The sequence below is a fragment of the Homalodisca vitripennis genome, chromosome 5, assembly GCF_021130785.1.
Source record: "Homalodisca vitripennis isolate AUS2020 chromosome 5, UT_GWSS_2.1, whole genome shotgun sequence".
Taxonomy (NCBI): Eukaryota; Metazoa; Arthropoda; class Insecta; order Hemiptera; family Cicadellidae; genus Homalodisca; species Homalodisca vitripennis.
In genome coordinates, this window is record NC_060211.1 from 181,610,872 (window position 1) to 181,637,554 (window position 26,683).

General features: G+C 33.4%; 1 protein-coding gene across 3 annotated transcripts; it reads left to right on the plus strand.

Moving 5' to 3' along the window:
- The first annotated feature begins 3,012 nt into the window (after window positions 1-3,012).
- Window positions 3,013-24,162, plus strand: LOC124363268 (E3 ubiquitin-protein ligase Siah2-like). 3 transcript variants are annotated; one of them, XM_046818476.1, is made up of 2 exons: window positions 3,013-3,335; window positions 6,570-7,507. In XM_046818476.1, the coding sequence occupies exons 1-2, from the start codon at window positions 3,333-3,335 to the stop codon at window positions 7,293-7,295; spliced, it is 729 nt and encodes a 242-aa protein (XP_046674432.1). In that variant the 5' UTR covers window positions 3,013-3,332; the 3' UTR covers window positions 7,296-7,507. The 3 variants fall into 3 exon arrangements, with proteins under 3 accessions (XP_046674432.1, XP_046674434.1, XP_046674433.1); XM_046818478.1 differs by lacking the exon at window positions 6,570-7,507 and adding an exon at window positions 22,989-24,162 and having other exon boundaries at window positions 3,017-3,335; XM_046818477.1 differs by lacking the exons at window positions 3,013-3,335; window positions 6,570-7,507 and adding exons at window positions 11,725-11,806; window positions 22,989-24,162.
- The last annotated feature ends 2,521 nt before the right edge of the window (window positions 24,163-26,683 follow it).

Sequence of the window (26,683 nt, forward strand, 5' to 3'; positions counted from 1 at the left end):
GTTGTTCAAGAAAGTAACAAATGTAAGTAAAAACCCTTTTAAAGCCTTTTTTTAAAGATTTTTACAGCCTGTGCATTTATTTACAAGTAGATACATTCCAATTTTTTAAGGGATCTGTGTCAAGAGACCTTTTAAATCCTTTTAAATGAGAGGTGTCACACGCCCTATCTTTACATTAAAAAAATTTCCCCAACAGAAAATACGGAGCGAAATTATTGAATTCTATGGCCACAAAACAGGGGGTGAGGATTCAGGTTAGACGGGGATTCTATCTTCACGTTATCCCGCAACAATCAATTACCTGGTGGGTTGGTTCATCCTGTATGCATACAATACGTAAGATGGAACATTGCTGTAAATGACCAGATAATTCTACAACACCTTCTTCTTTTGCTCTATGATGTATGATGAGTGATCTACTCCTTCTCTTATAAAGCTCGTAACGGTCGCTATTTCCAAACATTAAGAAATATCGAGAAAGTGGAAGAATAAAGTTGTTTATAATTACGAAGAATTTTTTAATGTTTCGTTCTGGTTCTATATTGGTAATTTGTAAAGTTATTTTTTGCACAAATGCGATTTTATGGGTTAAGTGTATTTAACTAACTCATCCAAACTACAACGTTGAGTTACTGTGTCTGTGCAGCGGTTCAGTGTAAGCTCACGTGCTCAACTTACAAAAGATTGTAATTAGTTACACTTAGATTAATATATAATCTAGCAGTACTATACTTATGTCTTCCTCTCAGTCCGGTTAAGCGGTTCATTGCTTAGCTCACGTGCTCAACTTACAAAAGATTGTAATTAGTTACACTTAGATTAATATATAATCTTGCAGTACTATACTTATGACTTCCTCTCAGCCCGGTTAAGTGGTTCAGTGTAAGCTCAAGTGCTCAACTTACAAAAGATTGTAATTAGTTACACTTAGATTACAATATAATCAAGCAGTACTATACTTATGACTTCCTCTCAGTCCGGTTATGCGGTTTAGTACTTAGCTCACGTTCTCAACTTACAAAAGATTGTAATTAGTTACACTTAGATTACAATATAATCAAGCAGTACTATACTTATGTCATCCTCTCAGTTCGGTTCAACGGTTTAGTGCTTAGCTCACGTGCTCAACTTACAAAAGATTGTAATTAGTTACACTTAGATTACAATATAATCAAGCAGTACTATACTTATGACTTCCTCTCAGTCCGGTTATGCGGTTTAGTACTTAGCTCACGTTCTCATCTTACAAAACATTGTAATTAGTTACACTTAGATTAATATATAAGTACTATACTTATGTCTTCCTCTCAGTCCGGTTATGCGGTTTAGTACTTAGCTCACGTGCTCAGCTTACAAAACATTGTAATTAGTTACACTTAGATTAATATATATAATCTAGCAGTACTATACTTATGACTTCCTCTCAGTCCGGTTATGCGGTTTAGTACTTAGCTCACGTTCTCATCTTACAAAACATTGTAATTAGTTACACTTAGATTAATATATAAGTACTATACTTATGTCTTCCTCTCAGTCCGGTTATGCGGTTTAGTACTTAGCTCACGTTCTCATCTTACAAAACATTGTAATTAGTTACACTTAGATTAATATATAAGTACTATACTTATGTCTTCCTCTCAGTCCGGTTATGCGGTTTAGTACTTAGCTCACGTTCTCATCTTACAAAACATTGTAATTAGTTACACTTAGATTAATATATAAGTACTATACTTATGTCTTCCTCTCAGTCCGGTTATGCGGTTTAGTACTTAGCTCACGTTCTCATCTTACAAAACATTGTAATTAGTTACACTTAGATTAATATATAAGTACTATACTTATGTCTTCCTCTCAGTCCGGTTATGCGGTTTAGTACTTAGCTCACGTTCTCATCTTACAAAACATTGTAATTAGTTACACTTAGATTAATATATAAGTACTATACTTATGTCTTCCTCTCAGTCCGGTTATGCGGTTTAGTACTTAGCTCACGTTCTCATCTTACAAAACATTGTAATTAGTTACACTTAGATTAATATATAAGTACTATACTTATGTCTTCCTCTCAGTCCGGTTATGCGGTTTAGTATTTAGCTCACGTTCTCATCTTACAAAACATTGTAATTAGTTACACTTAGATTAATATATAAGTACTATACTTATGTCTTCCTCTCAGTCCTCTCAGAATTTGTAATGTACGTTTTTTAATTTATCGTCTATTATTGTCTTTTTAAAATTATATATTTAATTATTGACTCTATTCTTGATGAAGCATTGCACTGTGCCGATGTTTTGTGATTGACGTATGAATATGAAATGAAAAGTATGAAAAAGTAGAAAATATTGCCAATAATATAAATAATTAATGTAGCCTATGTGATATTAATGTAGTATGCATTTCTGTTAATTTTTAATGCAGATACATTATTTATAGGCTACAGAACTTTGTGGGACACGAGCGGTTATTTTCCATGGTCATTATCATTAAAATAATTATTTTTTAATTGCAATACAAATAATATTATATGTTGCAGACACATTAAGGTAAGAGGTCTAAACGGATAGAGACATCCTTTGTTACATGGTGCTCAACTTTTTACGTGGCTTTAAAATTGTATGTTTTGTAATTTCTTTGTCCCGGTTTGATTTTTATTCATGTATTAAATTATTATGTGTACTTTTGTTTAGCATATATTCTATTTCGTTTTTTATGATTGATTTACAAATATCTTATAACGTAGAAAAATATTCTCATTAATATAAGATTTTGTTTATGAAATGTATGTCGTTTATATATATATAAGGTAAAAATGGTGTTTTAAGCTGCACAACATGCAGGTGTTATACAGATAGATATAAGTAATTATAGTAAAATATAAAGGTACAAAGCAGAAATTATTTTTATATTCAACCACCACTTCAAATGTTTAATTAGAAACATGTTTTCAAGCTGGGCTTAGTTAATTTAATTTATTAATCCTTTAAAACAATTTGTAAGTTGTTTTGGACAGTTTTCACATCGCAGCGTAGATACTTGAGTCGAAACAAAATTTAAACAATTTTTTACTGAGGACACATATTGTTTAAAATTACCTTTAAACTTTAACAATGTTCGGTAAAATCTTGAACAATAAACTAGTTAGTTCAGAGGTTAGGGGTACTCGCGTAGTCAAGGTTTACAAGGTCTCGCTCCGTTATCTCGTGGACTAATGCCCAACATATTATCAGGAACTTAAATCAGCATCAAAATGGCGGACGGTGATTACTGATCAGTTGGATACTGGAGATTGTGGCAAGTTGCGAGTTGCTTAGTGCAGTGCAGCCTTTGTACAATGGTAAGTCAACTCTCACTGTATTATCTATTATTTGGTATTTATTCATAATTACGGTAATTATTTAATTGCGATCAATGGCGCAGTGTATCGGGTGCAAACGGTTATCGCAAGATAACCGGATCAAGTAACGTCGAACGTGGCTGCTGCTTGGATGGATGACCGCTGAGCGATCCTGTCCTTGCAAACAGCTCGCCTGCCCGGGCATTGGTGGTGGTTCGGAAGTCACCTTTAAGGCGTTGGTCCCCAGGTTAAGTGTCAGAGAGGACTTCTTAGCCCTAACTTCGCTTGGTAAAATAAGAAACCTTTACTTTACTTTTTACTTTTTATTTACTTCAGCCACGTCACACAAAAATTCCGACTGAAAATAAACGCATAGGTACTATATGTATATGTATACGTACTAGTACAATAGATATAAAAGGGTGAAACCCCTAAATAATGAAAATAATCACAATAGAAATACCCCTGGCTATCTATAATAATATGTTTAAAATGTTAGGTTAGAAATTTGAGGTTACATCTCGAAAAGTCCAACAATTGAGGACGGGGAGAAATCGTGGTTTCAGGGTTGAGGGGGGTGGGTTGTGAAGGGTTTGGGGGGGGGGGGTATAACTAGCTACATTCGAGCTCAGATCACGTAAGAAAGATTAAACCGAAATGCCTATGGCAAAGGCGCCACCGAAGCCCGTACTACTAGGTAAAGAAAAATATCCTACGGTAACTACTGTACAACATAATCATATGTTTAGTTAATTTTAGTACCATTTGAAAAATATTGCTATTTATAGTCTTGGAAGCATAAAGTAAGCATAGAAGTAACATAGACACCAACATAATATATAACTAAGATAAGCTTAATTCCATTCCTAAATTGCACAGAATGCCGTATATCATTATGCACTATATCAACATTACTATGCATTACTCGTATACATATCATTAATTATTATTGTCTTCGTTTTAAGGATTCCTCCACACTGGCGTAAAATACTTCAGTTGTTACTTAAATCGTCAAACCAATATAATAGTAATAGTAATTAAGAAACATTTTATTTTAGATTATGATTAGTATGTTCTACAAGCACAGAAATATAACGTTGACGGTATACATATTAAACTATGTTTGCATCGACATAACGCAGATAATTTTCCGACTTTGACTTATCAATATCTTTCAAATATTTGTTATTTGCTTTAATATATTGTCTAATACATTTAGAAACTTCTCCATGAATACCTTTTCAATCATAAAAATACGTATAGTATTCGTGTATCAATTGTAAGTCAATTTTATTTAACTTTAACATTTTATCCCACGATAAACCTGGAGCTATTAGAAAAATACTGGATCTAATTTATAACAATTTAACCAAATTGATCAATTAAGACAACATATTGTATGTTATACAGATCTGTGTAATTCCCTAAAATCTTCTCTATTAACTTATACCGACCGCTCAAATAATGCTGATAATATTTCTCGGTTAGGCTTTCATCTGGTAAAGAAATAAAAATCTTGCATTTTTAGTTCTTCGATATGATCAAGTTTTTCAATATTATCATATAATTCATAGAGAAATATACCTTTTAACATTTTAAAAATCTGTTTGACATCATTAGGTTGCCTTTTTAATATATTTTTCAATATATTTATTAACACTTTGTCTAAAATTATTAGTGTCTTTAAAATTGCGTTTTTTTTATTTTGGCTAGTTGGTAATAGAAAGTGCCATGACTCTGAATACATGAACAAAACAGAATATCATACATTTTATAGGCATGTTATCTTCAAACTCATATCAATAACCAGAATTTATACAATTATTTATATATTTCTCAGTTTTTTTTCAATTAGATCAACATTCTAAATGATATATTACATCTACAGCAACATTTTGGTTTTGAATTTTGATAGCTGAGAAGAACTAGTTTATTTTAGTCAGTTAGAAAAATAATAAGATTTAATTTTCTTTTTGCTTAACATACAATAAATCAATATTTAACTCTACTTCATAAATGTCTGATATCTGCATAGGATTGATAGCCAATTTATTTTTTATCACAACTATATATATATATATATATATATATATATATATATATATATATATTTATAAACATTTTCGGACATCTGCAGTAATAATCACAACTTCTTTTTTCAAATGCTTTTACATCTTTTAGTGATGATAGACACTCAATATCTCATCTCTTAAATAGATTTGATACTGCTTTGTTATTTCTGGATGACCGTTTGGTCTCTCTACGGCACACCAATTATGTAAATAACAAAGAATGTATCATTCCCATTTTTTTAAGTTTACGCATGCTTTCCTATGTTGTTTTTCTCGTGGTAATTCAATATATCATCATTGAATAAATTGTGTTTATTCAATATTGAACTAGTTTGATTAAACATCTTTAAAGTCTACCCAGATCCTGCATTAGGTTGATTACTTTGCTCGCGAAGAATTATTTTATCAAAATAACTCGAAATAAAAATCATTCAAATTAAGAATATTTTTAGATTTTATTCACCATTTGATAATAGTCTCTAATATTCACATTCTTAACATATTTGTCCCTATTTTATACATATATATTATATATACATATATATAATATATATATATATATATATATTATATAAATTATATATATATATATATATATATATATATATATATATATATATTACATATAAATATCTATATATTCATCTGAATTTGAGTAAATAAATACTTTAAAATATTTTTGCCTTAAGCGCGTCTTCCACTCAAAATCAATAATATTTTCTTTTGAATCTGGAAAGTGTTTTAGAAACCCAGAGTGACTGTACAAATCATCAATCAATGTTTTTTAATAAAAGATTTAGCTACTGAGAATGGTTTTGTGATTGCTGAAAATCTCAATAAAAATTGATTGGTCAATATATTTATCGAGCACTTCTCTAGACGATCTGGACGTTTTTGAACCTTTTTAAATACATATTACCAAACTTTCTAGTGATAATTCATAAGACTTTCAGTTTCAGTTCCTAACATGGAAATGTTTTATATCGATCTATCAAATTTGAACGTAATAAAGTGGTACTTAAACTTGATATTTCAAGTATCGCTCTAACATCTGCTGAATATTGCATTCCAGTCTGGGAAAAAAACGAGGCAACAAAGATGATACATTTACTCAATACATATCTTGCCTTGTCTTGTAATCATAAATAAATTATTGTTGCAGGACAACATGCCACAGCATGTGGTGAAGAGAAGTTTCCAGAAAATCCTGGACATCGCCCGTTGCGCCGTCTGTCTGGAGACCGCGAGGCCGGTGATAGTACAGTGTGAAGGGGAGCATATCTTGTGTGGAGCTTGTTCCGAGCATCTCAAGGAATGTCCCACTTGTAAGCGGCCTTTCTCCGATGCCAAACTTGCCCGATTCGTTTTTCAGGTTTTGCATGCGCTTCCAAAACTCTGTAAACATACCAACTGCGGTGTGTACGTATCAGACGACGATGAACACGAGGATTGGTGTGGCTTTCAATCGACCACGTGTGTTCTCTGTGGCTGCTGGATTGGTCCAAACCGAGACATTCTCTCACACGTACAACAAGACCACCCTTCAGTGACAGTTCATAGTGAACGCAAATCAGCTGTGACAATAAAAGGTCAATCACGTGTTATATTTCCTATATCAGCTTTTGGTCAGTTTTTTTGGGCAATGTTCAATATGATTGATGTGAATAAAATTTCGTTTACGGTCCGTTTATCGCTCATCTTGGAACCTAATGACAAACCCTCTGAGGAGTATTTTTTTGAAGTATCGCACTACGATGAAAAGCAATTTTTTAAATCCAAATTCAAATATACTTTTCAAGCAGGCTTTGTTTTTGATATATCATTTCCAGCTTTTTTTAATGACACAAAAAATGAGTATGTATTCGAGATGACAATCTCAAAAGAATAAAGTAAAGGTTAAAAATGTAATTTAACGTTTGTTAAGTCGGTGTAGGGACTAGAATAATGTTACAATGCTGCAATAGATAATCTCTGTCTTGTTTAACATGAGCAATTTTCCTGTACTTTCAGTGCTGTGTTGGTTAGTAAATATTTGTTGATAGCTGTTTCTGATGTACAGTTCTTGTTTATGACCTAGCGAATTAAAATAATCTACTGACATAATCATTATGTAGAAATTATTTCAAATATTGATTCGCTGTAAACATACACGGTGCAAATATTTTCGCTCGTAGTCCAACTTTTTATATTTATTACAGTGTTTCTATTCTAATTATACTTGTATCTTCTGTATCAATAATCATTATTGTATAATCAGAAACATAATTTTAAACCATTATACTTTTTATGGATTTCATGTATGTAACTATCATATTTAAATTCAATCGTCTTTTGGAAAAATATACAGTAATATTATTTCCCCTATACAACGATTATAGCAAGGTAACCAGATTGCTGCTGCTGCTTGGATGACTATGCTAAGCGATCCTGTCCTTGCAAGCGGCCTTTGTTGGACCTTTAAGCCGTTGGTTCCCAGGTAAAGTGTTAGAGAGAACTAGTAACCTCATATTAAAACCGAGATTACTAGTAAATTAGGGATTAAACAATAACTCGCCTCCACCTGGACCAGTCACCTGCCATTCTGTAGTTGAGCCCATACTCATAAGTTTTTATTGCCACTAAGAGGCAGTCTTATGAGAAACAGACTACCTGGGCCACCGACTCCTTCAGTATAACAAGTAAAAATAGAACCAACGTTTCAAATGAACTCCCCTTTTTTGTGGCAAAAGTATTTGATAGATTATTTGAACCTCCTAAAAATAAACAATTGGTATTTTTGGGAAATTATTAAATGTAAAGGCAGAGCGTGTGGTACCCCATTTGAAAGGTCTCTTGACACTGACAAGTAAAAAATATTTCAATGTATCATGCTGTAAATGCACAGATGTTAAAAAATCTATAAAAAAGTTCTAAAATTTTTTATTCCTACCTTAATGAAAAACTTATGAAAATCTGGAATGTGTTTTTTTTTGCCTAAACAAACGAAACCGGTTAAGATAAATCCAAAGAGAGAATAAAATGTTTTTAAATTACATGGTTGAATTGAACAAATTTAGTTATAAACATTTTTAATGTTCATAATCTATAAGTTTTAAATGTTAAAAGTTTTAGGTACTGAACTATCTTAGTTATATTTTTGAAGCACACTTTCTCAACTATTTTGGATAACGTTTTGTAAGTTGTTCAAGAAAGTAACAAATGTAAGTAAAAACCCTTTTAAAGCCATTTTTTTAAAGATTTTTACAGCCAGTGCATTTATTTACAAGTAGATACATTCCAATTTTTTAAGGGATCTGTGTCAAGAGACCTTTTAAATCCTTTTAAATGAGAGGTGTCACACGCCCTATCTTTACATTAAAAAAATTTCCCCAACAGAAAATACGGAGCGAAATTATTGAATTCTATGGCCACAAAACAGGGGGTGAGGATTCAGGTTAGACGGGGATTCTATCTTCACGTTATCCCGCAACAATCAATTACCTGGTGGGTTGGTTCATCCTGTATGCATACAATACGTAAGATGGAACATTACTGTAAATGACCAGATAATTCTACAACACCTTCTTCTTTTGCTCTATGATGTATGATGAGTGATCTACTCCTTCTCTTATAAAGCTCGTAACGGTCGCTATTTCCAAACATTAAGAAATATCGAGAAAGTGGAAGAATAAAGTTGTTTATAATTACGAAGAATTTTTTAATGTTTCGTTCTGGTTCTATATTGGTAATTTGTAAAGTTATTTTTTGCACAAATGCGATTTTATGGGTTAAGTGTATTTAACTAACTCATCCAAACTACAACGTTGAGTTACTGTGTCTGTGCAGCGGTTCAGTGTAAGCTCACGTGCTCAACTTACAAAAGATTGTAATTAGTTACACTTACATTAATATATAATCTAGCAGTACTATACTTATGTCTTCCTCTCAGTCCGGTTAAGCGGTTCATTGCTTAGCTCACGTGCTCAACTTACAAAAGATTGTAATTAGTTACACTTAGATTAATATATAATCAAGCAGTACTATACTTATGTCATCCTCTCAGTCCGGTTAAGCGGTTTAGTGCTTAGCTCACGTTCTCAACTTACAAAAGATTGTAATTAGTTACACTTAGATTACAATATAATCAAGCAGTACTATACTTATGTCATCCTCTCAGTCCGGTTAAGCGGTTTAGTGCTTAGCTCACGTTCTCAACTTACAAAAGATTGTAATTAGTTACACTTAGATTACAATATAATCAAGCAGTACTATACTTATGTCATCCTCTCAGTTCGGTTCAACGGTTTAGTGCTTAGCTCACGTGCTCAACTTACAAAAGATTGTAATTAGTTACACTTAGATTACAATATAATCAAGCAGTACTATACTTATGACTTCCTCTCAGTCCGGTTATGCGGTTTAGTACTTAGCTCACGTTCTCATCTTACAAAACATTGTAATTAGTTACACTTAGATTAATATATAAGTACTATACTTATGTCTTCCTCTCAGTCCGGTTATGCGGTTTAGTACTTAGCTCACGTGCTCAACTTACAAAACATTGTAATTAGTTACACTTAGATTAATATATATAATCTAGCAGTACTATACTTATGACTTCCTCTCAGTCCGGTTATGCGGTTTAGTACTTAGCTCACGTGCTCAACTTACAAAACATTGTAATTAGTTACACTTAGATTAATATATATAATCTAGCAGTACTACTGTATACTTATGACTTCGTCTCAGTCCGGTTATGCGGTTTAGTACTTAGCTCACGTTCTCATCTTACAAAACATTGTAATTAGTTACACTTAGATTAATATATAAGTACTATACTTATGTCTTCCTCTCAGTCCGGTTATGCGGTTTAGTACTTAGCTCACGTTCTCATCTTACAAAACATTGTAATTAGTTACACTTAGATTAATATATAAGTACTATACTTATGTCTTCCTCTCAGTCCGGTTATGCGGTTTAGTACTTAGCTCACGTTCTCATCTTACAAAACATTGTAATTAGTTACACTTAGATTAATATATAAGTACTATACTTATGTCTTCCTCTCAGTCCAGTTATGCGGTTTAGTACTTAGCTCACGTTCTCATCTTACAAAACATTGTAATTAGTTACACTTAGATTAATATATAAGTACTATACTTATGTCTTCCTCTCAGTCCGGTTATGCGGTTTAGTATTTAGCTCACGTTCTCATCTTACAAAACATTGTAATTAGTTACACTTAGATTAATATATAAGTACTATACTTATGTCTTCCTGTCAGTCCTCTCAGAATTTGTAATGTACGTTTTTTTAATTTATCGTCTATTATTGTCTTTTTAAAATTATATATTTAATTATTGACTCTATTCTTGATGAAGCATTGCACTGTGCCGATGTTTGTGATTGACGTATGAATATGAAATGAAAAGTATGAAAAAGTAGAAAATATTGCCAATAATATAAATAATTAATGTAGTATGCATTTCTGTTAATTTTTAATGCAGATACATTATTTATAGGTTACAGAACTTTGTGGGACACGAGCGGTTATTTTCCATGGTCATTATCATTAAAATAATTATTTTTAATTGCAATACAAATAATATTATATGTTGCAGACACATTAAGGTAAGAGGTCTAAACGGATAGGGACATCCTTTGTTACATGGTGCTCAACTTTTTACGTGGCTTTAAAATTGTATGTTTTGTAATTTCTTTGTCCCGGTTTGATTTTTATTCATGTATTAAATTATTATGTGTACTTTTGTTTAGCATATATTCTATTTCGTTTTTTATGATTGATTTACAAATATCTTATAACGTAGAAAAATATTCTCATTAATATAAGATTTTGTTTATGAAATGTATGTCGTTTATATATATAAGGTATAAATGGTGTTTTAAGCTGCCCAACATGCAGGTGTTATACAGATAGATATAAGTAATTATAGTAAAATATAAAGGTACAAAGCAGAAATTATTTTTATATTCAACCACCACTTCAAATGTTTAATTAGAAACATGTTTTCAAGCTGGGCTTAGTTAATTTAATTTATTAATCCTTTAAAACAATTTGTAAGTTGTTTTGGACAGTTTTCACATCGCAGCGTAGATACTTGAGTCGAAACAAAATTTAAACAATTTTTTACTGAGGACACATATTGTTTAAAATTACCTTTAAACTTTAACAATGTTCGGTAAAATCTTGAACAATAAACTAGTTAGTTCAGAGGTTAGGGGTACTCGCGTAGTCAAGGTTTACAAGGTCTCGCTCCGTTATCTCGTGGACTAATGCCCAACATATTATCAGGAACTTAAATCAGCATCAAAATGGCGGACGGTGATTACTGATCAGTTGGATACTCGAGATTGTGGCAAGTTGCGAGTTGCTTAGTGCAGTGCAGCCTTTGTACAATGGTAAGTCAACTCACTGTATTATCTATTATTTGGTATTTATTCATAATTACGGTAATTATTTAATTGCGATCAATGGCGCAGTGTATCGGGTGCAACGGTTATCGCAAGATAACCGGATCAAGTAACGTCGAACGTGGCTGCTACTTGGATGGGTGACCGATGAGCGATCCTGTCCTTGCAAACAGCCCACCTGCCCGGGCATTGGTGGTGGTTCGGAAGTCACCTTTATGCCGTTGGTCCCCAGGTTAAGTGTCAGAGAGGTCTCCTTAGCCCTAACTTCGCTTGGTAAAATAAGAAACCTTTATTTTACTTTTTACTTTTTATTTTCTTCAGCCACGTCACACAACAATTCCGACTGAAAATAAACGCATAGGTACTATATGTATACGTACTAGTACAATAGATATAAAAGGGTGAAACCCCTAAATAATGAAAATAATCACAATAGAAATACCCCTGGCTATCTATAATAATATGTTTAAAATGTTAGGTTAGAAATTTTAGGTTACATCTCGAAAAGTCCAACAATTGAGGACGGGGAGAAATCGTGGTTTCAGGGTTGAGGGGGGTGGGTTGTGAAGGGTTTGGGGGGGGGTATAACTAGGTACATTCGAGCTCAGATCACGTAAGAAAGATTAAACCGAAATGCCTATGGCAAAGGCGCCACCGAAGCCCGTACTACTAGGTAAAGAAAAATATCCTACGGTAACTACAACATAATCATATGTTTAATTAATTTTAGTACCATTTGAAAAATATTGCTATTTATAGTCTTGGAAGCATAAAGTAAGCATAGAAGTAACATAGACACCAACATAATATATAACTAAGATAAGCTTAATTCCATTCCTAAATTGCACAGAATGCCGTATATCATTATGCACTATATCAACATTACTATGCATTACTCGTATACATATCATTAATTATTATTGTCTTCGTTTTAAGGATTCCTCCACACTGGCGTAAAATACTTCAGTTGTTACTTAAATCGTCAGAGCAATTTAATAGTAATAGTAATTAAGAAACATTTTATTTTTTATTATGATTAATATGTTCTACAAACACAGAAATATAACGTTGACGGTATACATATTAAACTATGTTTGCATCGACATAACGCAGATAATTTTCCGACTTTGATTTATCAATATCTTTCAAATATTTGTTATTTGCTTTAATATATTGTCTAATACATTCAGACACTTCTCCATGAATACCTTTTCAATCATAAAAATACGTATAGTATTCGTGTATCAATTGTAAGTCAATTTTATTTAACTTTAACATTCCGTTCCACGATAAAACTGGAGCTATTAGAAAAAAATACTGGTTCTAATTTATAACAACTTAAACAAATTGATCAATTAAGACAACATATTGTATGTTATACAGATCTGAGTAATTCCCTAAAATCTTCTCTATTAACTTATCCCGACCGCTCAAATAATGCTGATAATATTTCAGCATTGAATTTTGATAGCTGAGAAGAACTAGTTTATTTTAGTCAGTTAGAAAAATAATAAGATTTAATTTTCTTTTTGCTTAACATACAATAAATCAATATTTAACTCTACTTCATAAATGTCTGATATCTGCATAGGATTGATAGCCAATTTATTTTTTATCACAACTATATATATATATATTTATAAACATTTTCGGACATCTGCAGTAATAATCACAGTTTCTTTTTTCAAATGCTTTTACATCTTTTAGTGATGATAGACACTCAATATCTCATCTTTTAAATAGATTTGATACTGCTTTGTTATTTCTGGATGACCGTTTGGTCTCTCTACGGCACAACAATTATGTAAATAACAAAGAATGTATCATTCCCATTTTTTTAAGTTTACGCATGCTTTCCTATGTTGTATTTCTCGTGGTAATTAATAATAATAAATCATTTATTTACCCAAAATAACAAACTGGATATTAGAAACAAATATTATTGCCAGTGCTTAGTAATAAATAATACTATGGCATAACGTATTTACAATAGCAGCAAATAACAAATACAAGAAAAATATTTTTACTTATTTTATTTCTAATTTATGTACCGTACTTAGAGTACTAAAATATAAAAAGCAGGTTACATCCTTTTAGGTTTTTCTTCCTTTTTTTTAAACTAATAATTAGGCCAATAAATTTACACAATAAGGGAAATTTAAGTACCCCATGAGGCTGTGCCTGTTTTGGGGATACTATATACAAAAAGAGTAAAAAATAAAAATAGCGGAAACGAGCAAGAATTAAATTATATAAATGAGTTATTGTAGCTTATGTAGTAAATAATGTACTATCATTTCAATTAATAATTAATCAGCCTATATTGTATGTTTAGTTCAATATTATTTTATTAATATCAATTTTTATTTTGTTAATCAATAGTACTTATTTTAATGAAATAGTCTAAATATTCCGTTTTTTATAAACACGTACTTCATAAAATCGTATAACAAATTGTTATTTGTATTATTCTATACAATTTTACAGTAAAATAATATTTTTTTGCAATAGATTTCCACTATTTACTATTTTCTGTTTTACTAGAATAATAAAATATTGTACTTATATAATACATTTATTTCATAAATATGACTTTTATTTCGGTACACAATGTTATTCTTTAAAACATTCAGAACTTTACTTTTTTTTAAAAAGCAATTTGAAAATTTTGAACGGCCGCCATTTTGAAATGCAATGAGATATTTGTTTTATTTTTTTTCACTGAAAAGGACCAACACTAGGTTAACATAACTGTTAAGTTTGAATTCTGTATCTTAAGTGGTTTTTGAGTAGTAATTGTTTTCCCAAAAAACACAAACAGACAGACATGCAGTAAACTGTACGTTTCCAGACCCATGTGCAATGGAGTTTTTCCCTTGTTTTGATGACCTGTATCAAGTCCTGAAATTTTGGACACCTTTTATGAATCACCCTGTATAGCCTAGCCCTTTTTTCGAATAATGTTAGTTTTAAGTTTTGTACATTAAAACTACACGGTGAAGTTGGATATGTGTGTGTGTGTGTGTGTGTGTGTTGCATGAAAGAGTTGCCTGCAGTGACGCAGCCACGGTCTGTCGGTGCCCCGAGCCAGCGCGTGCTTCCGTCAGCCCTCCCAGATCTTCTCTGCCAATCTCTTACTCCTTTCTCAAACTTCTTAAAGGCAGCTCATGTCAATGCACAATCTCTTTATGGCCACACTGATGAATTTCATTCCATTTTTCAACCATCTCCTGATGACATTATTCTAATTTCAGAAACCTGGCTGAAACCTCACTTAAGTGACAGAAGTGTCGAGCTTCCAGGTTTTAACCTGTACAGAAATGATCGCCTGCACAAAGGTGGTGGCGGGGTAGCTGTGTACGTCAGGTCACACTTCCTTGTCTCTGTCCTCCTATCATCCGATGCATCCAGAGATGGACGGCCAGAATACATGTTTCTGGACGTCTGTGTTAATGGAGCGCACATTTTAATTGCTGTTTGTTACAGAGCTCCTCACCTGGGCTACATGGCTGAGTTCGAACACGATCTTCTGGGTTTTTGGCTCACTACAGTCATGTTATTGTGATGGGAGATTTTAATACTTTTAATACTTGGACCAATTACTTATGACCAAACTTTTTTAACTATGTAATATGTTTTACTCGTGTAACATGACCATACTTCCTCTACTAGCCACTCACCACACTGAGACTGCCGACACCTGGCTTGTGTCATTGCTGTCTGTGACCAAACCCTGGTTGCGCACCACGGACAACTTCCTGCTCCTGGCCTTTCCAAACATGACCTTATATTTCTTGCTTATAAACTAAGAACTCCCAAGATCGAACCAAAAGTTATGTTTTACAGAAACTAAAAAAAATATCAATCTTTATTCCCTGCTTATCGATGCTTCTATAACTCCATGGCATAAGGTCACATCGGCTGATAATGTGGACACTATGGTATCAAAATTTAATTCATTAATGAATGGTCTTCTTGATAAACACGCTCCATTTGTTTCAAAAAGAGTAACCAAACAGCCTGCTCCATGGATCTCAGAATTTATTCGACACCTCCAGAAGCAAAGAGAGCTTTCCTTAAGGCTAAGCGATCCAAGTTACGTGATGACTGGGATGCATATAAAAAATTAAGGAACAATATGCAACAACAAACTAGAAATGCCAAGATCAGGTTTTACTACTCTTCCCTGTATAAAAAACAATCTAGCAAAATTTTATGGTCAAAACTAAAAGATATTGGAGTCGCAAGCCTAAAACTTACTCCCCGGTTTCCCTTAATCTCGATGATATCAACAACTTCTTTGTTGAGATTCCTGTTGATCAGTCTGGGACTCAGGAGTATGTCTCCGAGCTCGAAGATGCTACTTTTGATAAACCTGAGTTTCAGTTCTCTTTCACTCCGTTAATAGAGACAGATGTGTTAAAGGCTATTATAAGGATGTCCAGTAACGCAGTCGGGGCCGATGGCATTCGTATAAGGTTAATAAAAGATACTCTTCCAGTCACTCTTCCAACTATCACTGCTATTTTCAATAAATCTCTGGCTACTTCAATGTTCCCACTGACATGGAAGTCTGCTTTAGTTCGCCCACATCAGAAATGTTCCTCTCCACAAAATCCTTCACAATTCAGGCCAATAAGTATACTCCCTGCTTTATCAAAGTGTTTGGAGCGGATCGTTCATCAGCAATTTTCAATATATCTTGAAAGTAATAACATTTTATCAAATTTTCAATCTGGTTGTCGCTCCAACCACAGCACTACTACTGCACTTCTAAAAATAGTTGATGATATAGGCCTTGGAATTGATAAGAGTCAGATAACCATTTTAACTCTTTTCGACTTTTCAAAGGCTTTTGACTGTGTTTATTATTTCCTTCTCCTCATCAAACTTAGGAAGGATGGTTTCTCTGATGGTAGTGTCAAGTGGGTTGAGTCTTATCTTTCGGGACGACGCCAGTATGTCAGGTCGGGTGAGAAGCAGTCGAGATGGAGACCAGTCACTCGTGGAGTTCCACAGGGTTCAGTCCTGGGGCCACTTTTATTTTCACTGTACATCGATGACATTACTACTCAAATTACTCATTCCAATTTCCACTTATATGCAGATGACTTACAAACATACACTTTTCCTTAACAGAAATGCAAACTTGTATGACTCTCATGAATTCCGATATTGACGCTGTTACTCACTGGACTTGGAAACATAGACTAAAATTAAACGTAGACATAACTCAGTGTATTATGATAGGTCATTCAAAGCTTGTTTGTAAAATTGACTTTAGTACAGGTCCCAAATTAAAACTAAATGACCAAGGGCTAGAATAATCTGAGAAAGTAAAACATCTAGGACTTATTATTGACAAACACTTAAGATGGACTGAACAGACTTCTTTGATATGTAATAGGGTCTTTGCCGGTGTTCACAGCCTCAAGCGGGTCTTTGCCGGTGTTCACAGCCTCAAGCGGCTGGCTTCATATCTACCACACCAAGTTAAAATAATGCTGATAAAGACTCTTGTACTGCCTCACTTCAACTACTGTGACAGTCATTAATGACATGACTGTGGAGCTTTCAAATAGACACCAGCGTGCTCAGAACTTTTGCATTAGGTTCATTTTCAATCTCAGACGTTATGACCACGTAACGCCCTTCTTCAAACAATTATCTATCTTAAAATTACAAGATCTTCGTGACTATCACTCACTAATTCTGTTGCACGCTCTTTTAAATACAAGTTGCCCCAGTTATCTTTCAGACAACTTTCAATTTATGTCTGAAATAAGTGAACGAAGTACAAAGATGGGTACATCCTTATTATCTATCCCAGTTCATCGAACAACTACCTTTAGTAAGTCGTTTACAGTTTCTGCCTGTCGATTGTGGAATGCATTACCTATAAACATCAGACCCATTGATAAGCGCGCTCGGTTTGGGGCGGAGGTCAGGGCCTTGATGCTGGGGGCTCGGGGATATAGCGGTTGGCGGCTTTGGAATGTGGTACTTAGGGCAACTGAATGCAAGTTGAATGAATGCGTGTATGTCTTATTATAGTATTGTAAATATTTATAAAGTTACATTAGGGCCTATTTATAGATTTTTTAAATTTTAAAGCTAAGATTCTTGTAACGTATAAGGTTAATTAATAGATTTATGTTTAGTTGTACATGTATATGTATGTTAGTTTAATTTTTAACGAGGTTAAGTGGTAGAGAGGACTTTATAGTCCTAACTTCGCCACCAATAAAGACATTTTTCATTTCATTTTATTATGTTTCAAAGTTTAAATTTAGTATAACTATTGTGATGTATTAAATAAAAAAGATTTATGCATGACTTATAATTAAAATGTTAGGCTTTACACATGTAACATTAAGTATTATATTATAAATAATTATTTTATAATGCTCTACCGTGTCTATTTAAATATTATTATAACTTAGCAGACAAGACTAACCATACATTCATTTATTATCTTAAACATATACTCAATGTCATTTTGACCGATCAACCGTACTCTAATTTTTTTAGAAAATATATTTATGTTCTTACTATTTTTGACTAATTCTGGCAATAAATTATATGTCCTCGGAGCTATAAAAGAAAAAACTGTTGTAAAAATGTGTTTTTTGAGGCTTTGGTACACACAAATTAATTGAATTTCTTAATCTCATTTCTGCTTTATTTAAATTTTTCAGAGCATTACCACTTCTCATATAAAACAAGGTTAATACTTTGTAAATGTACATATAACGAAGGGGTAATATGTTCATGCTTACAAATAAGGGATAAGAATGTTCCCTAAAATTAGCTTTGGTCATTAGTCTTATAAAAATCTATTGTATTGTTATTAATGTTCCTAAATTTGTGATATAAGTTTCGCCCCAGCAAGAAAGAGCGTAATCAAGCCTACTGTGAATTAAAGTAAACCGTGCGAAGTACGTCTGATGGGCATAATTGTCTAAGAAAATTATAAATACGAAGTTGATTCATCAATTTTCCCTTCAAAATTGCTATATGTGGTTTCCAATTTAGTTCCCTATCTAATACGATTCCCAGATACTTAATAGTATCCACCCCCCTAATTTTGAAACAAAAATCATCACAAAACGTTGGAACCTCTAGGCAGTTTAAACATCTGTACACTAAAGGATTATGAGTTGTTTTTTTCTCCCCTTAGGCTAAAATGTATAGACTATAATTTGTTTTCTCTGGACTGAGCACCATCTTATTACCTTGGAACCACCACCTCAACAATATCAGATCGAAATTGATATGCTGCTCTACATCAACACGACTATTTTCAATATAACACAAGGCAGTGTCGTCAGCAAATGATGTAACATATCCTTTGAACTTAGCATTGCAAAGCTCATTTATGTAAATAAAAAACAAAATCGGGCCCAAAACCGATCCCTGTGAGGACTCCGTGCTCAATTTCCCCCAAATCACTCAAAAGTCCATTTATTCTAACCCTCTGTTTTCTCGATTTTAAATAGCTGCAAAACCAGTCATACACGACACCTCTAATTCCACAATTATACATTTTATTTAATAATATTTCATGATTTACTGTATCGAATACTTTCTTTTTATCCAAAAATATCCCACTTAATTTTATATTGTCATTCATCCCATGCTCTACCTTGCTCATAAAATGTAACTAACAAAGCAGATTCCGTACTACATCTATTTCTGAACCCAAATTGATTTTTACTTAAAAACTCAGTTTTTGAAAGATATTTAACCAGTCTCTGTTTAACTACCTTTTGAAATATTTTGGAGAAGGTCGAGAGAAGGGACACAGGCCTATGGTTGCTGCACTTGGTACTAGGGCCTTTTTTATGTAAAGGCACCACAACTGCTTCCTTCAATTGATTTGGAAAAATGCCACTTGTTAAACTGAAATTTATTAAAAATAAAAGAACGTTTGAAATTTTTGAAAATACGTGTTTAATTAGGTTAATACTTAAACCATCAATTACAGGAGATTTATTATTTTTCAATGAATTTACAATCTCTTCCAGCTCATACATTGAAAACAGATTCAAAGAACTCTATTTTTTCGATATTTTAATTCCCTTATTAATTTATGTTCGTTGTTTTAATATAACATTGGTCGACATACATTTTAAAAACGTTTACAAATGTGTCATAAACAAGAGACTCATCAATGCAGTTGTAAACAGCTGTCCAATCCGCATTTTCAAGCCGGCCTTGCAACAGCTTGAAAATGCGACGGGCCACGGCCGTGGCCGCTTCGATGGCAGTGGACGCGGTCTCGACAAGTCCGGCCTGCCACTGCACGCGCACCACACACAGGCTGTGGTCGATTATACCCGCTTCCACCATGCTCCCCAAGACACACAATCTGCTCTTATCCAATATTCGTGTATAGACGTGATCTAAGCATGTGCTTGAAACGACGTGCAAGTCATCCGCACTACGGACTGTTCTTGTGGGTTCATTTATAACAGATTCAAACCCATAACTTGACAATAAAATTTTATAATCAATTATCTGTATTCAAATCATCCATTAAAATATTATCCTATTAATGTCTCCAATTATAAAAAATCTGAATTTATTCTTTTATTACAATAACGGTCAAGGTATTGTTAAAATTAATTGAGAAAATTTACTACACTCGATTCATGTAATCTATAAACTGCCAATACAGAAAAATGTTGTTTATAAGCCAAAAAAGGATAACTTTAGAATGTCCGCAGACAATATTTTTTCCGAAGAAACACTTACACCTTCAATAGTTTCAACTCTAATATAAATCATTACTCCACCAGCCCTGTAATGTTCGTTATAATTGCCAATCATAGTAAAATTAGGTAAACTGTATAAATATTTTTCATGTTCATAAATCCAAATTTCAGATAAAATAAAGTTAATTTGTCTGGTAAAGTTTTGCATGAAAATATTTCTAATATGAATAAGTCGAAAGTTTTCCAAATGCTTCTTATATTCTGATGGACAATTATTAGATTGTTACCTTTTTCATTTCAAACGTTGTTTGGTGCGGTGTTTTTCAATTATAATATCAGTAATATAAACGTAACATAAAAATGCAATATACATAAAATTGTTTAGAAAATTATTTTGACTTATAATACGTTACTGCTGTTCCTAATAGCCTAACAGTAAAATACCAAATCGTAAAATTAAAACTTAATATTAACAGAATAACATAATTAATTCACCAGAGTATAAATCTAATAAAATTAATTCTCCTTTCTCAATAAACAGATGAAACACACACTCAAAAAAGAAATCAAAACAGAAAAGGGCGCTGTTGTACTCACTGAAGTTTGTCAAGATCCGCTTGGCAGGTGATTGCGATGGCGTCGTCCTCCTCACACTAACGCAAGAAAATGTTTCCTCCTTGCTGCCACAAAAACTTGAATCCTTTGTTCTTCTTAAGTTCTCTTGCCTTGGCAAAAAGGATTCTTCTGGTGCGGGTCAGGGATTCATTTATGAAGACCGGCCTGTCCATCGCCATCCTCATATGAAGCGTGGTTTTTCACGCTTCTTCTGCATCAAGGCTTCTTCGTCTATACGAACTACAAACCTCACCACAATGCCAGCTGGTTTAGTAGAATCGGTTTTATATTTAAGTCTGTGACAGGCATCGATCATAGAACTATCGATTGCGTAGCCCAGTCCTGCTCCAACCTTTCTAATTAGCTCGATTGTATGCTCTTGTGTTTCTCGCCTCAATTCCTCAGGGACGCCTTGAATTTCAATAGTGTTTCTTCAGGAGTACTGTTCCGCCTCTTCGAGCCTCACTTCGAGTGCAGAAACCTTCTTTTTAAGCATTCTGTTTTCAGTTGCTAGTTCTTCGTATTACTTCAGTACTTCCTCCATTCTCAAGGTTTGTGCATTCACGGCGGCGATTTATTAAAATCAGCTACGATCTTGGCTTGTTCTTCTCTCATCTCACGCAGAACCTTTATTACATCGTCGATGTTTAGCTCACCCGCGGCCGCTTGTGACTCCAGTCTCATACTCTTCCGTCTTGTTGACTGACACGGCTCACACCTCCACGTAACGTTCTCAGATAATAAAGTGTCTATGTCCACTTTACTCATCTTTACACACTGGCCGTGAAAGACACGTGAGCAGTCTTCACATTTAATTTTTATTTGATTGGCACCAAGTATCTTCGAGCACACACCGCACGACGACATTTTATATAAATAAAAAAACTATTGACAACAATCGGCTAAATCCACAATTCCTTACTAGGCAAAAACCAAAATAACGCTCCACAGAAAAACACTTATGACAGCAAACAGCACAATTCACTCTAAAGTAAAGCTCTACAGCTACGTCTAGATAAGATAACGCGCTCTCCGATGCGTACTGCTCGGCCGCTAACTCATCACAACAATAAATATATCATCATTGAATAAATTGTGTTTTATTCAATATTGAACTAGTTTGATTAAACACCCAGTCCACCCAGATCCTGCATTAGATTGATTACTTTCCTCGCGAAGAATTATGTTATAAAAATAACTCGAAATAAAATCATTCAAATTAAAAATATTTTTAGATTTTATTCACCATTTAATAATACTCTCTAATATTCACATTTTAAACATATTTGTCCCTATTATATATATATATATGTATGTATGTTCATCTGAATTTGAGTGAATACATTCTTTAAAATATCTTTTAAGGCGCGTCTTCCACTCAAAATCAATAATATTTTCTTTTGAATCTGGAAAGTGTTTTAGAAACCCAGAGTGACTGTACAAATCATCAATCAATGTTTTTTAATAAAAGATTTAGCTACTGAGAATGGTTTTGTGATTGCTGAAAATCTCAATAAAAATTGATTGGTCAATATATTTATCGAGCACTTCTCTAGACGATCTGGACGTTTTTGAACCTTTTTAAATACATATTACCAAACTTTCTAGTGATAATTCATAAGACTTTCAGTTTCAGTTCCTAACATGGAAATGTTTTATATCGATCTATCAAATTTGAACATAATAAAGTGGTACTTAAAGTTGATATTTCAAGTATCGCTCTAACATCTGCTGAATATTGCATTCCAGTCTGGGAAAAAACGAGGCAACAAAGATGATACATTTACTCAATACATATCTTGCCTTGTCTTGTAATCAAAAATAAATTATTGTTGCAGGACAACGTGCCACAGGATATGGTGAACAGAAGTTTCCAGAAAATCCTGGACATCGCCCGTTGCGCCGTCTGTCTGGAAACCGCGAGGCCGAAGATAGTACAGTGTGAAGGGGAGCATATCTTGTGTGGAGTTTGTTCCAAGCATCTCAAGGAATGTCCCACTTGTAAGCGGCCTTTCTCCCGTGCCAAACTTGCCCGAATCATGAGTCAGGTTTTGGATGCACTTCCAAAACTCTGTAAACATACCAACTGCGGTGTGTACGTATCAGGCGACGACGAGCACGAGAAATGGTGTGGCTTTCAATCGACCTTGTGTGCTCTCTGTGGCTGGCCAGGTGCAAGGCGAGACATTCTCTCACACGTACAACGAGGCCACCCTTCAGTGACAGTTCATAGTGAACGCAAATCAGTTTTGAAAATAAAAGGTCAATCACTTGTTATATTTCCTATATCAGCTTTTGGTATGTTTTTTGGGCAATGTTCAATATGATTGATGTGAATAAATTTCCGTTTACGGTCCGTTTATCGCTCATCTTGGAACCTAATGACAAACCCTCTGAGGAGTATTTTTTTGAAGTATCGCACTACGATGAAAAGCAATTTTTTAAATCCAAATTCAAATATACTTTTCAAGCAGGCTTTGTTTTTGATATATCATTTCCAGCTTTTTTAATGACACAAAAAATGAGTATGTATTCGAGATGACAATCTCAAAAGAATAAAGTAAAGGTTAAAATGTAATTTAACGTTTGTTAAGTCGGTGTAGGGACTAGAATAATGTTACAATGCTGCAATAGATAATCTCTGTCTTGTTTAACATGAGCAATTTTCATGTACTTTCAGTGCTGTGTTGGTTAGTAAATATTTGTTGATAGCTGTTTCTGATGTACAGTTCTTGTTTATGACCTAGCGAATTAAAATAATCTACTGACATAATCATTATGTAGAAATTATTTCAAATATTGATTCGCTGTAAACATACACGGTGCAAATATTTTCGCTCGTAGTCCAACTTTTTATATTTATTACAGTGTTTCTATTCTAATTATACTTGTATCTTCTGTATCAATAATCATTATTGTATAATCAGAAACATAATTTTAAACCATTATACTTTTTATGGATTTCATGTATGTAACTATCATATTTAAATTCAATCGTCTTTTGGAAAAATATACAGTAATATTATTTCCCCTATACAACGATTATAGCAAGGTAACCAGATTGCTGCTGCTGCTTGGATGACTATGCTAAGCGATCCTGTCCTTGCAAGCGGCCTTTGTTGGACCTTTAAGCCGTTGGTTCCCAGGTAAAGTGTTAGAGAGAACTAGTAACCTCATATTAAAACCGAGATTACTAGTAAATTAGGGATTAAACAAAAACTCGCCTCCACCTGGACCAGTCACCTGCCATTCTGTAGTTGAGCCCATACTCATAAGTTTTTATTGCCACTAAGAGGCAGTCTTATGAGAAACAGACTACCTGGGCCACCGACTCCTTCAGTATAACAAGTAAAAATAGAACCAACGTTTCAAATGAACTCCCCTTTTTTGTGGCAAAAGTATTTGATAGATTATTTTGAACCTCCTAAAAATAAAAAAATGGGTATTTTTGAGAAATTATTAAATGTAAAGACAGAGCGTGTGGTACCTCATTTGAAAGGTCTCTTGACACTGACAAGTAAAAAAATATTTCAATGTATCATGCTGTAAATGCACAGGTGTTAAAAAATCTATAAAAAAGTTCTAAAATTTTTTATTCCTACCTTAATGAAAAACTTATGAAAATCTGGAACGTGTTATTTTTGCCTAAACAAACGAAACTGGTTAAGATAAATCCAAAGAGAGAATAAAATGTTTTTAAATTACATGGTTGAATTGAACAATTTTAGTTACAAACATGTTTAATGTTCATAATCTATAAGTTTTAAATGTTAAAAGTTTTAGGAACTGAACTATCTTAGTTATATTTTTGAAGCACACGTTCTCAACTATTTTGGATAACGTTTTGTAAGTTGTTCAAGAAAGTAACAAATGTAAGTAAAAACCTTTTAAAGCCGTTTTCTTTTAAGATTTTTACAGCCTGTGCGTTTATTTACAAGTAGATACATTCCAATTTTTTAAGGGATCTGAATCAAGAGACCTTTTAAATCCTTTTAAATGAGAGGTGTCTCACGCCCTACCTTTACATTAAAAACATTTCCCCAATAGAAAATACGGAGCGAAATTATTGAATTCTATGGCCACAAAATAGGGGGTGGGGATTCAGTTTAGACAGGGATTCTATCTGTTCTATCGTTATCCCGCAACAATCAGTTACCCTGGTGGGTTGGTTCATCCTGTATGCATACAATACGTAACATGGAACATTGCTGTAAATGACCAGATAATTCTACAACACCTTCTTCTTTTGCTCTATGATGTATGATGAGTGATCTACTCCTTCTCTTTTGAAGCTCGGAACGGTCGCTATTTCCAAACATTAAGAAATATCGAGAAAGTGGAAGAATAAAGTTGTTTATAATTACGAAGAATTTTTTAATGTATCGTTCTGGTTCTATATTGGAAATTTGTAAAGTTATTTTTTGCACAAATGCGATTTTATGGGTTAAGTGTATTTAACTAACTCATCCAAACTACAACGTGGAGTTATTGTGTCTGTGCAGCGGTTCAGTGCTTAGCTCACGTGCTCAACTTACACAAAATTGTAATTAGTTACACTTAGATTACAATATAATCCAGCAGTACTATACTTATGTCTTCCTCTCAGTCCAGGTTAAGCGGTTCAGTGCTTAGCTCACGTGCTCAACTTAAAAAACATTGTAATTAGTTACACTTTGATTACAATATAATCCAGCAGTGCTATACTTATGTCTTCCTCTCAGTCCAGGTTAAGCGGTTCAGTGCTTGGCTCACGTGCTCAACTTAAAAAACATTGTAATTAGTTACACTTTGATTACAATATAATCTAGCAGTACTATACTTATGTCTTCCTCTCAGTCCGGTTCAGCGATTTAGTGCTTCGCTCACGTGCTCAACTTAAAAAACATTGTAATTAGTTACACTTTGATTACAATATAATCTAGCAGTACTATACTTATGTCTTCCTCTCAGTCCGGTTCAGCGATTTAGTGCTTCGCTCACGTGCTCAACTTACAAAAACATTGTAGTTAGTTACACTTAGATTACAATATAATCTAGCAGTACTATACTTTGTCTTCCTCTCAGTCCGGTTTAGCGGTTCAGTGCTTAGCTTACGTGCTCAACTTACAAAAGATTGTAATTAGTTACACTTAGATTACAATATAATCTAGCAGTACTATACTTACGACTTCCTCTCAGTCTGGTTAAGCGATTCAGTGCTTAGCTCACGTGCTCAACTTACAAAAGATTGTAATTAGTTACACTTAGATTACAATATAATCTAGCAGTACTATACTTACGACTTCCTCTCAGTCTGGTTAAGCGATTCAGTGCTTAGCTCACGTGCTCAACTTACAAAAGATTGTAATTAGTTACACTAAGATTACAATATAATCTAGCAGTACTATACTTACGACTTCCTCTCAGTCTGGTTAAGCGATTCAGTGCTTAGCTCACGTGCTCAACTTACAAAAGATTGTAATTAGTTACACTTAGATTACAATATAATCTAGCAGTACTATACTTACGACTTCCTCTCAGTCTGGTTAAGCGA